This window comes from Chanodichthys erythropterus, chromosome 3, assembly GCF_024489055.1.
Source record: "Chanodichthys erythropterus isolate Z2021 chromosome 3, ASM2448905v1, whole genome shotgun sequence".
NCBI classification, from domain to species: domain Eukaryota; kingdom Metazoa; phylum Chordata; class Actinopteri; order Cypriniformes; family Xenocyprididae; genus Chanodichthys; species Chanodichthys erythropterus.
In genome coordinates, this window is record NC_090223.1 from 46968268 (window position 1) to 46984491 (window position 16224).

The 16224-nt window shown below is 35.7% G+C and overlaps 1 protein-coding gene across 5 annotated transcripts; it reads left to right on the forward strand.

The window, feature by feature from the left end:
• Positions 1 to 61: 61 nt before the first annotated feature.
• nprl3 (NPR3-like, GATOR1 complex subunit) lies at positions 62 to 15574 on the forward strand. Of its 5 annotated transcripts, none has more exons than XM_067382540.1 (14): positions 62 to 713; positions 922 to 991; positions 4336 to 4374; positions 5167 to 5299; positions 6275 to 6349; positions 8317 to 8470; positions 8573 to 8654; positions 9270 to 9407; positions 9875 to 10031; positions 11550 to 11656; positions 11810 to 11939; positions 13172 to 13373; positions 13469 to 13661; positions 14790 to 15574. In XM_067382540.1, the coding sequence occupies exons 1-14, from the start codon at positions 518 to 520 to the stop codon at positions 14953 to 14955; spliced, it is 1842 nt and encodes a 613-aa protein (XP_067238641.1). In that variant the 5' UTR covers positions 62 to 517; the 3' UTR covers positions 14956 to 15574. The 5 variants fall into 5 exon arrangements, with proteins under 5 accessions (XP_067238641.1, XP_067238642.1, XP_067238644.1 ...); XM_067382541.1 differs by having other exon boundaries at positions 13172 to 13361; positions 14790 to 15571; XM_067382543.1 differs by lacking the exon at positions 4336 to 4374 and having other exon boundaries at positions 14790 to 15573.
• Positions 15575 to 16224: the final 650 nt, after the last annotated feature.

The window sequence follows — 16224 nt, forward strand, 5'->3', positions numbered from 1 at the left end:
TTTGAAGCTTATATGCATGCGGAACCATTGCATCCTGTCATTTGCATTTCTTCGGCGCACATAGTGTAACACCAAACAATGTTGTATGTTTCAGTAAGGAATGACGTTTATTTATGCAGCTCTCAGTCCTAAACTTCACTGTCAGATTAGGTGACATTCAGTGACGCCAGCTGGTGACTGATGGACAAAACATTTTGGTTTACTCTCTACTTAATTATACCATTAACTGGTTTGCATTAGTGTTTTTAGCATTAGCTTTTGGCTAGCTAGCAGGCTAACAGAACGTGTTATCCTGCCATTATCTCCCATATTCGTTTAGGTCAGTTCTTTTTTCTGGTTATCAGAGATGCAGCTCATCAAAAACACCGGATGTCTTGCACTCATTCAGTTAAATTCTCACGCAGTGCAACCCTTTAGCCGTCCAAACCTGTATTGTAAATGTTACATTGCACGTTTTCAGCTCCAGCTGCAACCTTAATTCTCTTGAGATTAAATATACTTTAGAAAACGCGTCAGGATGTACAAGCAGTGGTCTGCAGATTTAAATTCAGATGCGAAGCTGATGTGGAAACAGTCAGAATCCAGCCTGCAGCCAAATGGAGAAAAAACAAGTCCCATAAGCGTTATACTAGTTAGCTCTGGCAGCAGAGGAAATAAACTGCTCTTCCGATACCCGTTCCAGAAGATATCTGAAAACACCTCATCAGCAGCGTGTAAGTGCTCCTGCCTCCTCTTCTGTATGTCATCCTGGCGTTTCTACTGGAGACTGTAATATTTATGTCTGTATGTGATGAGTATCAACCTGATACTGCCACACCTGTGATTGATACTGATACATTTTGACACATTTCCACTGTCAATCACATTACTTTACACATGCAAGAATTGTACTTTTCATGGTGTATTTTTATGTAATTAAAGCAAAACAGAGGAGTCCATATGTGTTGAATACATCAGGTGACTCTACGGAGGACCAGGATGGTGATTCAAGGTACTATAGGGTTTATTCATTCCTTTTTGACTAGAACTGTGCATGTTGTGGATGTAAATGTGCTTTCAGCTAATACACCAAACATATGACCTAAATTATTCTGTGGTTGTCAGCTTTTTTCTGCATGGGATAAGCTCTAGTGGCATGTTAAGAGATCACCATCGTCATGAGAGTTCATTATGTCTATTGTGCTGTATGTTTTTTTTTATGTTGGATGATTAGGTTGTTATTTGGATATTATGCAGGGTCATTATCGAGTGCTTAAAAACCAGAAACTGAACCAGAAACTTAATTGAAACTAGATTACAAATTAAAATGTTATATGTAATAGTTTTGAGAACATGATTTTATATATATATATATATATATATATATATATATATATATATATATATATATATATATATATATATATATATATATAAAAAGTTTTAAGTAGCAGAAATATAATATCATTGAGATAATAATGCATAATATATTTACAAGGGGTGTGATGAGACACGAAATTGAGTTCACAGAGACAGGGTGAGATTTTTTCTCAGTATTTTTAAGAAATCCTCAAAGAAATCCAGTACATGACTGTAAAAATAGTCTGCAGGTGCATTAGAAATGTTTTAAAGTGTTACTTCACCCAAAAATGAAAATTCTGTCATTTATTACTCACCCTCATGCCGTTCCACACCCGTAAGACCTTCTTCAGAGCTTCAGAGTGCAAATTAAGATATTTTAGTTGAAATCCGATGGCTCAGTGAGGCCTGCATAGGGAGCAATGACATTTCCTCTCTCAAGATCCATTAAGGTACTAAAAACATATTTAAATCAGTTCATGTGAGTACAGTGGTTCAATATTAATATTATAAAGTGACATGAATATTTTTGGAGCGCCAAAAAAAAACAAAATAACGACTTATATAGTGATGGCCGATTTCAAAACACTGCTTCAGGAAGATTCGGAGCATAATGAATCAGCATATCGAATCATGATTCGGAGCGCCAAAGTCACGTGATTTCAGCCATTTGACAAGCGGTCCGAATCAAATTTTTATTCAATCATGATACAGAGCTGAGAGATGGTTACAACTACACAGCCCAGCCTGATATAGCTTTCATATTGGGAGATATTTGCATGCATCAGGGAGCCGCTTTAAAAATGCTGGGTATTGAAATCGCGTTTGAATTCACACTCGCGTTTTACTTTCACTTTCACATGCGTACTGTGTGAATAGAGAGTGGCGGCGACTGTTATTCAACTGAATTAAATGGATTTTATTTCTATAAAAAGCAAAAATAGCTGTGGAGGCGTAATGTGAACGTAACAGTGACATATTCTATCCTAATTTCACCCTCACACTCTGCCATGGCAATATTGCAAGACTGCTTTTCGCCTTGACAAGAAATCTCGTCACATTTTAATCTCGTCACACCCCTAATATTTACATATATTATGTAAATAATAATACATAATATGATTGCGTCACTGTATCACACTGAAATATGTTTAACATCATTATTGTGTGGTTTATTGATATATAGTGGGCTACATTATTATTATTATTATCATAGGCAAAATTATAGTTATAAGCCTAAAACTTCACCTCTATAAATGCACAAAAACAATGCCATATAACATCATGGGGTGTCCTTTGTGATAATATATTATCACAATAGACAACTAATTGATAAAGTTAAATTATTAGAATAAAAAAAATAAATAATGGCTGTTTAAAGGGGCTATATGTAGAATTCAGTCACCCTTGTTATTAGCGACACCGGTGGCCGTTAAGTGAACTGCAGCCAGCAACTTAAAGGGATAGTTCACCCAAAAATGAAAATTTGATGTTTATCAGCTTACCCCCAGGGCATCCAAGATGTAGGTGACATTTTTTCTTCAGTCGATCACAAATGATGATTTTTAACTGCAACCGCTGCCCTCTGTCATTCAAATAATGGCGGTTGATGGGAACTTCATCTATAAGAGTAAATAAACCTTGCTTAGACAAATCCAAATTAAACCCTGCGGCTCATGACGACACATTAATGTCCTAAGACACGAAACGATCGGTTTGTGCGAGAAACTGAACAGTATTTATATCATTTTTTACCTCTAATACACCACTATGTCCAACTCCGTTCAGGAGTATTAGAGGTAAAAAATGATATAAATACTGTTCAGTTTCTCACACAAACCGATCGTTTCGTGTCTTAGGACATTAATGTGTCGTCATGAGCCGCAGGGTTTAATTTGGATTTGTCTAAGCAAGGTTTATTTACTCTTATAGATGAAGTTCCCATCAACCGCCATTATTTGAATGACAGAGGGCAGCGGTTGCAGTTAAAAATCATCATTTGTGATCGACTGAAGAAAAAATGTCACCTACATCTTGGATGCACTGGAGGTAAGCAGATAAACATAAAATTTTCATTTTTGGGAGAACTATCCCTTTAATGCTCATGCTCGCATATGTAACGTACAAGAGACAAGACCGGTAATTCTCACAACAAAGTTCTTTTTCATTCTTCACTTGGTAGTAAAAAGAAGTTTATACTGTTAATGATCATCCCGATGCTATCCACGCTGCTGTGAGTGAAGATTAGAAAATAAATGTGCTTTAATAAATAAATTAATTAAAATAAATTTGTAAATTTGTGCTTTCCTCTCAATAACAAAATAAACATACAACTAAAACAACAGCAGTGAAAAAGCAGCAGTTAAGAAAGCATCTGATCATAGAGATGTGGATATATTCGCACCAGCTCTGCAATTCACGGGCATCATGTCGACAGATGAGGTCATTAAAATTGCACTGTTATGATAGTTTGATTATAAAGTATATTTGAGACTATATAGATCTGGTTATGTGAGACTATAGGTTGAATAAATCCATTTTCTTTGCATGACACATTGACATTACAGTACAGAATGGCTCTTTTGGCATTATCCTGAACATTATATAAGCATTCCTTTTAATGTGAAAGAACGCGCATAAATGTCACGTCCTGTTGATTTTCCCGGCAAAAACATCCTGAGACCTTAATATAAAAATCAGTCTACAGGCTTTCATAGACAACCTAGGAAGTAAGGGAAGGTCTAGTTTTTTTTATTTTAAGTTTCGTTACAAGCTGTTCACACATTGGCAATAAAAAAGCAATGAATACATAAAAATTCAGATTTAAAAATATAAAAAGAAAACAAACTTACTGTCCTGGTTGATTAATCTTCAATCTTAAAATTTGGTTTGTTTTTGTCACCCTTGTCATGCATCCTGCCAACTTGTCTGCTGCATATTTTTCTTTTTTCTTTTTTTTTTCTTTTTTCTTTCTTTATGGCCCTATTCCCATTTCAGAGAACAAACTCCACTAACTGATGAACAGTTGGTAGCAGGGTAAGATTAAACCACCATTCTCTAAACCACCTCTCCTTTTTCCAGAGCACCCCATCTTTTCTCCCTGATTATTTGTCTGACATATATGTATTCTGTTTTGTTCACAGTATACATTTATATGCATTCAAACAGCAAGTGTAATCTGAGAAATTGTGAGTAATTGTGATAGCGTGTGTAATTTATGTCTAAGATCATAGTATCACCTTAAATCTTGGGTCATGGATTTGAATAAGTTGTAATTTTGCTAATTGAAATTAATTGAAATACAATATTCGCCTGAGATACTTCAAGAAATGCCATTCAATCAAGTGCGGTACAGGTGATGGGGCCTGCATTAATGCAATGCTCATGAGCACAACACATTTCCTTTTTTTTTTTCCTCACATAATTAAATGTTTGAATCAGATCACTAACTTTTGTACCATGGGCCTTCTTGGGGTCTGTCTCACTCTAAAGGACCTTGTCTGAGTGGGTGAAATACAGTATAAACCACCAGATTCATCACTCTGCCAGAGGGATACAATCACCCGCATTCTCACTTATAAGTGCCTGTTAAAGGTTTAGATGAGGGACAAAGTCCAGAGGCTTCACCAAATCATTTGCCCAATCACCCATCCCTTGTGAATCCCCTAGAAATATATACAGTATGTGAGTGTATAATTGTCAGTGCTGAGTAGATTAGCACTTGAAACCCAATCAGACTCTCCGCTGTAATTACATCCACTAATTTTAGTTTTACTTCTCCTGTGATGTCTTTTCTTTATTCCTCTTTTTATTCCTTTACCTTCAAAGGTTTTCTGATATTATTCTCGCCACCATCTTGGCCACCAAGTCTGATATGTGCGGCAAAAAGTTTGAACTAAAAATAGACAATGTGCGCTTTGTCGGACATCCAACCTTACTGCAGCCTCCACATAGTATTCAGGTGAGATGTGCTAATATCTTTTATTGCAATTTAAAACATCTAATTTTTCATATATTTTAACATGTAATTTATTCCTGTGATGTCAAAGCACCATCACTCCAGTCTTCAGTGTCACACGATCCTTCAGAAATCATTCTAATATACTGATTTTATGATCAAGATTATTAACAATGTTGAAAACAGTTGTGCTGCTTAATACTTTTGTGGAAACCAAAATCTGATCAACGTTTATTTGAAATAGAAATATTTTGTAACAGAGATATTTTTACAGTCAATTTTGATTAATTTAATGCATCTTTGATGAATAAAAGTATTCATTTCTTAAAAATATAAGTTATAGTCTGAAAGTGAAGAATTTTGAACTGTGTAATTTGGCCATTTATTTTTTTTATAAACATCTGAAATGTTTGAGTCATCTGTATGTATGATGAGCTGCTGGTGATATTGCCTCAACATCCATGATCACAGGCTAACAGCTCCACCTTCTGTTAGAGAGATAATATGTTAGAAGACCACTATGCCAAGAAATACTTTGCATTTGTTGAATGAGAATTTAACCTGATTTAGAACAAAGATTCATAATAAACAAAGTCAAGCTGCAGGTAAATTCAGCATTGAATCATATTAATAAATGATCACTTTTTCTGTTATGTATGCTGCATATATGTTATCAACACAATATTAACCTGCACAATACAATTATATTCTACATAAACATACTTAATATTTCACATTTATTTCTCAAATATAAGCAATAGTTTCTTTCAAGATTGTACTTTTTTTAGAACTTGAACTGCAATACACTTTATGCAACATTCAATAAATTTAATGTAAGATAAGTAACTTTAAAAGAAATCAAAACATTATTTATCGTTGCTCTAAAAGTAGCAGCATGTGTCTTCTTGTTGAAATACATACTTAATAATAAAATGAGCTTAATCTAATTATATTTGATAATGATTTGCCTTTCCCCAGGTCTCCAAAACTGACCCCTCTCCCAAAAGAGAGCTGCCCACTATGATCCTGTTCAGTGTGGTTTTTGCATTAAGGGTAAGAAAAAAGTATATTTAAATAAACCCTTAATAAAAACAATATAATACACACACACACTATATATATATATATATATATATTTATTATTATTATTATTATTATATAGGCTATGTGAGACTATAGTTTGAATTAACACATTTTCTTTGCATGACACATTGACATTACAGCACAGAATGGCTCTTACGGCATTATCTTATGAGATATGCATTAGGTTAGGTACAGTCAAACCAAAATTTATTCAGACACCTTGAACATTTCATTCATTAATACAGTTTATTCACTATAGTTTAAAAAAAATGGTAATAAAACTCAGAGTTAAACTGTCAGGAAAAAATTATCTTAATTATGCCAGATAACACTTAAGCAAAACATGGTCAGGTCAAAGTGTCTGAATAATTTTTGGTTCCAAATTTTTATCAGTTTTACTGGTAGTCCACTGTATGAAAAAATTTTTGGTATAATATGTCACAGTTTACCTTATTTTGCTATCCTCACTTACAGAAATGAACTATAGTGTCCTCCTGCACCCACTAGTAAAAAACAAATCTAGTGTCTGAATAATTTTTGGTTTGACTGTGTATATATATATATATATATATATATATATATATATATATATATATATATATATATATATATATATATATATATATATATATATATATATATATATATATTATATATTTTGCACACCACTATTTTTATGTTGGCCCCCATAAATATTAAGATACACTTAATATGTGTGACTATCATGCATTAGATTAAAAAATATCAAACCAAGTGCCATTTATTTTAAAGAAAGACAGTATAAGCACAGTATTCCAGCAAAACATACATTTGTTCTAAATTAAGATGCTTCTGTATGCTTGATGAAGGACAAGGCATCATAATTTGTTTTTATCGTTGTTTAATATGTATTGCAAAAAAATTATATATTTTTTTAATACCGAATCATTTTGGAGCCCCTGTATAGTGAATCAGCTGTTTGTGAGGATATCTGAGGTCAAGAGTTTCTCAGAAAGGGTGCGGATTGTGATAAGCCTCCAGTGTGCTGTCTATCAGACAGACTGACGGGGAGGCGGGACTCTGTTCTCTGCACAATCAGACTGCACATGATCAGACCCTCCCCGCTGCCACCATGACTTAACATGGCAGAGTGCTGAGTCAAAACTCCAGCTGCAGAAAACACAGAGTCACGCTCCTATCAGTTCTCAAGCAATGCCCACTCCCTTTCTCGGCACCCTCCCTCTGTCCCACTGCCCACCATTAGTCTGCAAATTTAACATATGTGCACATTTGAAACATATAAATATTCTGTAAAATATTAGGTTGTTAATAGGTTGTATGTTTTTGTTGGGTTATACTTTATGCCCCCTTAAAAAAATCAAAATGCAGAAATTAAAAACGTTAATCACACAAAAGGTGTATTCAAGTCATTGCGTGCATGAATTATTGCATGAATCAAATGAATGACTGTCTTCATATATATACGTCATGTATTTTTGTGAAATAATGTAATGTGTAAATGTAAATTTAACTGAAACATTTTAGATATTATATACACTTCACATTATAATAGTTCTTCAAGATGTTTCTTGTAACTACAGTACATTGTAAATATTAAGGCATTAAATCTTGGAGAAAAATATCTGAATAGAAAAACAAATTTTGCTCTTTGTGAGAGGCATCGTGAACAGTAAAACAGGAAAAGAGAGGCAAAACAAAAACTGTGCTGTACTGTAACTTAATTTTATAGTTTACATTAGAGATATTTGTCAATGAAAAGTCCAGGGAAAATGGTTTTAAATGTAATTTAAAATACACGCTGATGTTTTTTTTCTTCTTTCAGAAATGTACTATTTGTATCCATGTTGGTTTCATATGGTTTAGAGAAACGTTTTGTGTAACCAAGCAAAAAGTACTAACATTTTTTACTCTTTTTCATCTGTTTCCGCTTTCTACAGGCCAATGCAGACGCCTCAGTCATCAACTGTATGCATAACCTGTCTCGTCGCATTGCCATAGCCCTGCAGCACGAGGAGCGCAGATGTCAGTACCTCACCAGAGAGGCCAAGCTCATGCTAGCAGTGCAGGACGAGGTCACCACCATGACTGAGAGTGAGACATCTCATTCCCTCGAGATCTGCAGTGTTTTTCCTGCAGATATAATCACTGAAGGTGTTACATGATTTTCACAATGCCGTTTACCTGTTATTACAGCAGACGGCACCCCACAGTCGCCGTTTCGCCAGATCCTTCCCAAGTGTAAATTAGCTAGAGACCTAAAAGAGGCCTATGACAGGTGAGTGTTGTTACGTTAACCGTCATTTACCCAAGCAGTCTGTCATCTGGGGTTGATAACATTCTTATCAACAAATTTACCTTTGATTTTAGGGGTAGGTTATGGTTAGGAGTAGGGAAGTGGTTAGTTAGGGCTATAATTGTTTAAAAGCAAATGTCCTGCTGGGCTAAATCATGCTGCATATAATGCTACAAGTTGTGTTTCACAACTGTAATTGATGCTTTAACTTAAATTCTTATGCATGAAACATGAAATCCATAATTTTCATATATGAATTAATGTTGCATACAGTTGTAACCACCTTATGGGTGCATCCATTTGTAACTTAAATGTTATGCTGCTTGATATTGCAAAGTGGTATCATTTTAATTTATTATCATAGTCATAAACACACTGGTTTGTAAACACAGCATTTACTGCACTTTGTTATTATTTAGTTATTTCCCTATAGCATCTAATGAATCAAAAGTATCGCACATTCACAGAAAATAGTTTACTTCTGCTTTGCAAAATAAGGTGGACAAACATACTTGACTTTTGTTCATATTGTAAACTGAAAGAAACACTCTTGTCATTTCTGTCATGGTAACCTTATACACTGTGTATTGTTTTCAGTCTCTGCACAACTGGAGTTGTTCGGCTTCACATTAATAACTGGCTTGAGGTCAGTTTCTGCCTGCCACACAAAATCCACCGTGTTGGAGGGAAACACATCCCACCAGAGGCTCTTGAGCAGAGCCTAAAGGCCATTCGGTGAGTTACAGCATATATCCAGGATATTTAGCTCCATTTCAGTCACATGCCCTCATCATGTTGCATATAATTCAGAAAGTTGCTCCAGTTATTTTCTTAAAAAATAAAATCAGCTAATTTGCTTTCTTAATGCAATTTTGTGTACTCTTTTTCGTATTTCATGCAAGAAAAGGATGTTTATAAAGATGCAGCTTCTGGTTCATCCATCGTTCTTTATCACATTGAATAATGGGATATAGTATTCCTCAGTGTGCTTTGTTATATAGTGGTATTTTTGGCAAATAGAGTAATTAATCTATCTATTCTTTGTGCACAGGGTGTATACTGTTTACTGTAGCAAAAGTATGGTAATCTGATAATCTAAACATAGTCTTGCCTGCTTTTTATGCATGATCAAGTGCACTTGCTATTTAGACCAGAGTGTAATTTGAACAGCAAGTAGTGTTGTCATGGTGTGCCCCCTGCAGGCCGTATCACGCACTGCTGCTGCTGGACAATGAGAAGGCCTTGCTGGCTCAGCTCCCTCTGGACTGCTCTCCTGCTCTGGTGCGGCTCATCAAGACCTGCTCGGCCGTGAAGAACCTGCAGCAGCTGGCTCAAGACGCTGACCTGGCTCTCCTGCAGGTCAAAGACTATACGCCACCGTGCACTTTTATCAGCCATGTCCTTTTTTTCATGTTTGGAAACAGTTTATTGGTTTGACAAAGACAAGCTGTAGTTTTAGTCTTGAAGGTTCTGGCAAAAATATGATGGTGTACTGACACCTGCAGGTTAAGGGAATAAAATTAAGAGGTATGTTCATCAAGTTATGCAGCATTTGTTTTTTGGATATAGTTAGTCTTATGCTGCCACCTTGTGGACATAAAAATATTCTGTTGTAATAACATTATGAAAGAAACGTTTTGGACAGACTGTATATAGTCTAAAACTGTTTTTTAACCTTTTTCACTGCAATATATATTGTCCACGACAATATTCAAAGGCCTTTAGACTCTTAGTTCATGGTTTACTGGATAAGGATAAAGGATAAAATATATATATATTTACAATTTCTACACAATAAAATATTTTAAAGATTTGCATAACTAGGAAAAAAAAAAAAAAGTATATTTATAAAAAAATGACTTAGTGATTTTTAAGATTTATTTACATGACCTGAAATCCAGGTCCAGAAATCCCACTTTTATAAACCGGATACCTCCCTACAGTTTTTTTTTTTTTTTTTTATAAAAACATCTGTAGATATAACCATTTAAACTAAATTGTTACATATTTTGTGTTCGGGTCCATTTTTACCTGAAAGAGAACTGTGGCTTTACACATGAAATTATATCATCTATTAGTTGTGAAATTTGTCGTCTTCTGTAAACTACATTTAGCCTCTTTCATACACTAAACACACATTTTTTTCTTACCAGATGCTTGCGCATAAGCACACAATTTACACAAATTAAATTAGCGTCTGTTCGTAGATCAGAATTTATTAGAACAAATAGTCAAAATCTGAAAAAGGAAAGATGGATCGTAAAAGAAGTCCACATTTCACTCTGCTGCTACCTATTGATGATGAACCACTGCAGCATGAAAAGGAGATTCTGGCTGCTTATCTTATCTTATTTTCCTCATTACTGATGTTGTTTTGACTTGTCAGAAAAAGAATGTGTAGTTTTCATTAATTTACACTATTTTGAGCAGTCATGCATTTTCAAGTTCAAAGGAATTGAATTAAATCCATTGAATTTAATGGAGTTCACATTGGCAATTACCATATATGTAATTTCATATAATGATATACTCAATTAAGATTTCTCATAAATATTGAAAACATTTTTTTTTTTCTTGCATCATGCTGGTTTTTGCTGTAGTTCTTGTAATATTTTAAATTTACATTTTTAAATTAATAAAAAGGGGGTAAATGAAGTAATAGCATGGTTAAAAAAAAAAAAAACATGGTAACATTCAAAACATAAAAAAAAAATTTGCACTCATTAATGAGATGTTACTGATCAGATACATTATGGTTTTAGTTGAAAAATATTATGGCTGTTTTATAAGCTTATGAGCCGGGAATGCAACAGGTATATACAGTTTTTTAACACATTGGAGGAACCCTGCTCTGAAATGTTACACTGCCTTTCACAGGTCTTCCAGATAGCTGCGCATTTGGTGTACTGGGGTAAAGCCATCATTATCTACCCTCTCTGTGAGAACAACGTGTATATGCTCTCCCCCCATGCAAACATCTGCATGTGAGTATGTGCTCTCTAGAAAACCACTCAAAGCTCTTTTGCATTGCCTGTGTTCTAATGTACACACTGTACAAAGTTAAACAATTCCTTCATGATTAATGTCCACTGCAGACATTAATCGTGATTTTTGTTTTTCTTCCTCCCCACCCCCAGCTACTCTCCTCTGGCTGAGCAGTTCGCCCTCCAATTTCCAGGTCATGACCTGCCCTCCATGTTAGCCAAGTTCTCACTTCCTGTATCTCTGTCTGAGTTCAGGAATCCACTGGATGCCCCTGTGCATGAGGTTAGTGTAAGCCGTCTTTTCACTATCTCAGACAACAGACAGGAAGTCATTCAGTTTCAATGGAGAGCAGTACAGAAGCATTGTGGAGTTCCGTACATAAGCAAATGCTGAATTTTCGGATCCAATTTGAGCTTCAAATGCTTTGAAATTTGAACTTTTGCTGCTAGACCGCATGTGTCCGCCTGACAGATTGTCATGTACTCAAATCAAAAATGAGTTAATAAATTCACTTAAACGTTATTCTTTAAACTTTAAATTTCTGTAAAAATGTTATGAATTATTATGTCAGAAATAATTATTTTGTAATTAATTTTTTAGGTTGATTTTAGTCCTTTAAAAGCCATGTTTTTGTTTCAGATGTATAAACTTTAGTAAGGGTAGACGTCACATTGAATTATTAGGCTGTGAAGGAAAAACTGAGTCTTTCCAATGGCATGCGCTATATAAAAGAGCTACATCACATGTAACTTTCAAAACTGTTTTTGTCTGCTGAAAATCTTTTGGAAAGATGTTTCGTCAGCTGAACAATCGGCTATCAAATAATTACAGTCCATTATCACACTGTACTTCTATTCCTCAGACTCAAATATGGAATTTTATTTATTATTAAATATGGAACTACCCTGACAAAGGACTGTTGGTGGCCAATTGTTTTTGTGGACATATTCTTTCATTATTCATCTGATTTAGTCTCAACAATGGTCAATAAGGGTCAAGGTTTGGGTGGTTAAAGTGTAACTTTGCCAATTTTTATCTCGTTTTGTAATGTTACAGAGGTTTTTCAGATTCTTCGTCATGGCGTTCTCTGTATTTACCATTCTTTGCAGCCTTTAGCCACTGCCTTCAACACGCTGGATCCTTCACTGGAAACTGAAAAGTAACTTACTCGCGCTAAATGTTTACTTTTCGAATTCTAGCACCAGGAACAATACAAATCGACACCATTATGACTATAAGTTTGCCAAGAAGTATTTCCTACTAAAGCAAGATGGTATTTGACTCTGGTAAGCGTATACATAAGACTAGTGGGAGTGGCCTTGAACGCCCAGTGCATTATGGGAAGTTTTCTCTGATGTCAAGTATCACCGATTTCAATTTTTTCACCTTTCTCCTGCATAAGCAGCCAAGTTTTATTGGAAGCCCTGTTTGCCAGTGGTGAAGTACCCTTTCAAGGCAGTATCCCCTACTTGAAGATGCAGTAACTATTGTAACCATTATGTGTATCTGAACAGGCCCAGCTCATTCAGATGGTGGTATGGATGCTCCAGCACCGGCTGCTGTTTCAGATCCATACGTATGTTTATCTGATGGTCCCGCCCATCGAGGAGGAGCCTGGTCTGCGGGAGGAGGAGCCATCCCTAGTAACACGTGTTACAGGACGAAGTCTGAGCACGCCCAGTGCCCTGAGCTTCGGCTCTCCCAGTATGCAACCCAGTTAACTACAACACCACACAGACACACACTTGAGAGTAGAGACGCCCTTATAATCAAATAAAGTCTCAGCAGTTTCTCTCATTTTCTCTCTGCAGCAAGTAGCGATGACATGACCTTGACGAGTCCCAGTATGGATAACTCCAGCGCTGAGCTGCAGACTGGAGGAGACTCTCCTCTCAATAAAAGAATGACGGAAACTCTTCTGGCCAGCCTGACTGAACATGAGCGTCAGGCCATCCTCCGTGTCCCAGCGGCGCAGAACCCAGAGGATCTGCGCTTGTTTGCCAGGTGATAGAGCATTTTTTTTTTTTTTAACTCTCAAACCTGACTTTGTTCTGAACAGTAGGTAAGTTTTCATGCACTCATTTTCATTAATTGGACTGAATCCAGTCTAATTTCAAATTCTGAAAGTTGCATTTATATGAACCCTAAACACTGCTACAGTACCACCAGTATAAATGTAGTTTTTGCCTTGGTGACATATTTAAAGGGTTAGTTCACCCAAAAATGAAAATAATGTAATTTATTACTCACCCTCATGCCGTTCCACACCCATAAGACCTTTGTTAATCTTTGGAACACAAATTTCCTCTCTCAAGATCCATTAATGTACTAAAAACATATTTAAATTAGTTCATGTGAGTACAGTGGTTCAATATTAATATTATAAAGTGACGAGAATATTTTTGGTGCGCCAAAAAAAAACAAAATAACGACTTATTTAGTGATGGCCGATTTCAAAACACTGCTTCATGAAGATTCGGAGCGCTATGATTCAGCGTATCGAATCATGATTCAGATCGCGTGTCAAACCAGCAAACTGCTGAAATCACGTGACTTTGGTGCTCCAAACCGCTAATTCGACACACTGATTCATTATGCTCCGAAGCTTTCTGAAGCAGTGTTTTCTGGTGTCCCCAGAATGTGTCTGTGAATTTTCAGCTCAAAATACCCCACAGATCATATATTGTAGCTTGTCAAATTTGTCCCTATTTGGGTCTAAGCAAAAACACACAATTTTTGTGTCCCTTTAAATGCAAATTTGCTGCTGCTCCTGGCCATTTTCCAGAAGAGGGCGGAGCTTTAACAGCTTGTGCTTCGATTGATGATTGAAAAACCCAGTTCATAAGATGCGAGACGTAAATAAACTTATGCACATTTATAAGATGTAAAATGTAAATATGTGTATCACGACACTGCATTTATGCACATGGTATTTTTAAATCCAATTGAGAAAATAGTCGGATTCAGGTGTTTACATACTTACATTTCTCCTGTTTAGTGGATTATTTAAAGTTTACATCACTTCTTCCAATTCAATCAAGATTTCTATTCGGATTGAATGAGATGTTTACATTATAAATGGATTATTTGCATGCATATAAATGTAGATATTGTCTTGTTTTCTTTCTTTAGGCTGCTGCATTACTTCCGAGGCCATCATCACCTGGAAGAGATCATGTACAATGAGAACATGCGTCGTTCACAGCTGAAAACTTTATTTGACAAGTTTCGCAGTGTTTTAGTGATAACCAACCATGAGGACCCCATCATCTCTCTGTTTCAGTCGCCACCAGAGTAATAGATCATTCAGCTCGCCATTAGTCTGAGAACGCTGTGACGTGTTTGCTCATCATCAGTGGCTTAAATAACCTAAATCAGGAGAAAATGCTTTCAGCTGCAACTAAATAATGACCTGCTGAGTTTCAGAAGAGGCTTATGGAGTGAGCTTTGCGTAATCTACTGTATATAACTGCATTGACCAAAGATTTTTATGTTGTCATGATTTTACCTCATATGTGGTTGATTTTAATAAATGATTCAGGGGTCGTGATGTGCGGTTCATCCTTGGGCAGCCATTAAATGGACCGTTTAAGTATTCCACCCAAGCATCCCCTATTTTGATATCGTTCCCTGATGTGATATATCATCTCTTCAAGCAAACAAAACCAAAAACACATGCCATGATGGTAATTCCAGACCATAAGTCTGCAGGCCCTGAAGACTCTAGTGCGGAGAAACAGAGAATTGTAATTACAACAAAAAGTGCGACATGGTTTTCCAAACATCTGTAAAATCAATAAGCACCAGGAATAACAAGACTATTTATTAAAGAAACATGCTGTTACAAAAACAGACATGTTCAGAAATCAAACTCCAAAAAATGGTTCACTCAAAAGCGACAGTTCTCATTAATTACTCGCCCTCATGTCGTCCCAAACCCGTAAGACCTTCATTCATCTTCGGAACACAAATTAAGATATTTTTGTTGAAATCCAAGAGGTTTCTGACCTCCCTATACACACAAATGTCATTCCAAATTTCAAGTTCCAGAAAAGTAGTCAAGACATCGTTAAAATAGTCCAAGTGACTACAGTGGTTCAACCTTAATGTTATGAAGCGACAAGAATACATTTTGTGTGCAAAAACAAAACAAAAATAATAACTTTATTCAAAAAATGTATTCTCTCCCATGCTGTCTATACATGTATAGTCAATGCAGCGCCTCCGGGTTCTACGTCAGAATGCTGACTCAGTATTGGCTGAAGCTGTAGACGTGAGCAGCACGACGCATGTGTGTGATAGTGGCGCAGGACTCGGCGTTCTGACACTGTTTATACGATGTAAACAGCATAGGAGACTGACATGGGAGATGACATTTTTGAAAAAAGTCATTATTTTTTTGTTTTTGCCCACAAAGTGTTTTTCTCATTGCTTCATAAAATTAAACTTGATCATGTCGACAATTTTAACAATGTCTTTACTACCTTTCTGGACCTTGATTTTTGCAATGACATTGCTGTGTATAGGTAGGTCAGAAACTTGTCGGATTTTATCAAAATATCTTAAT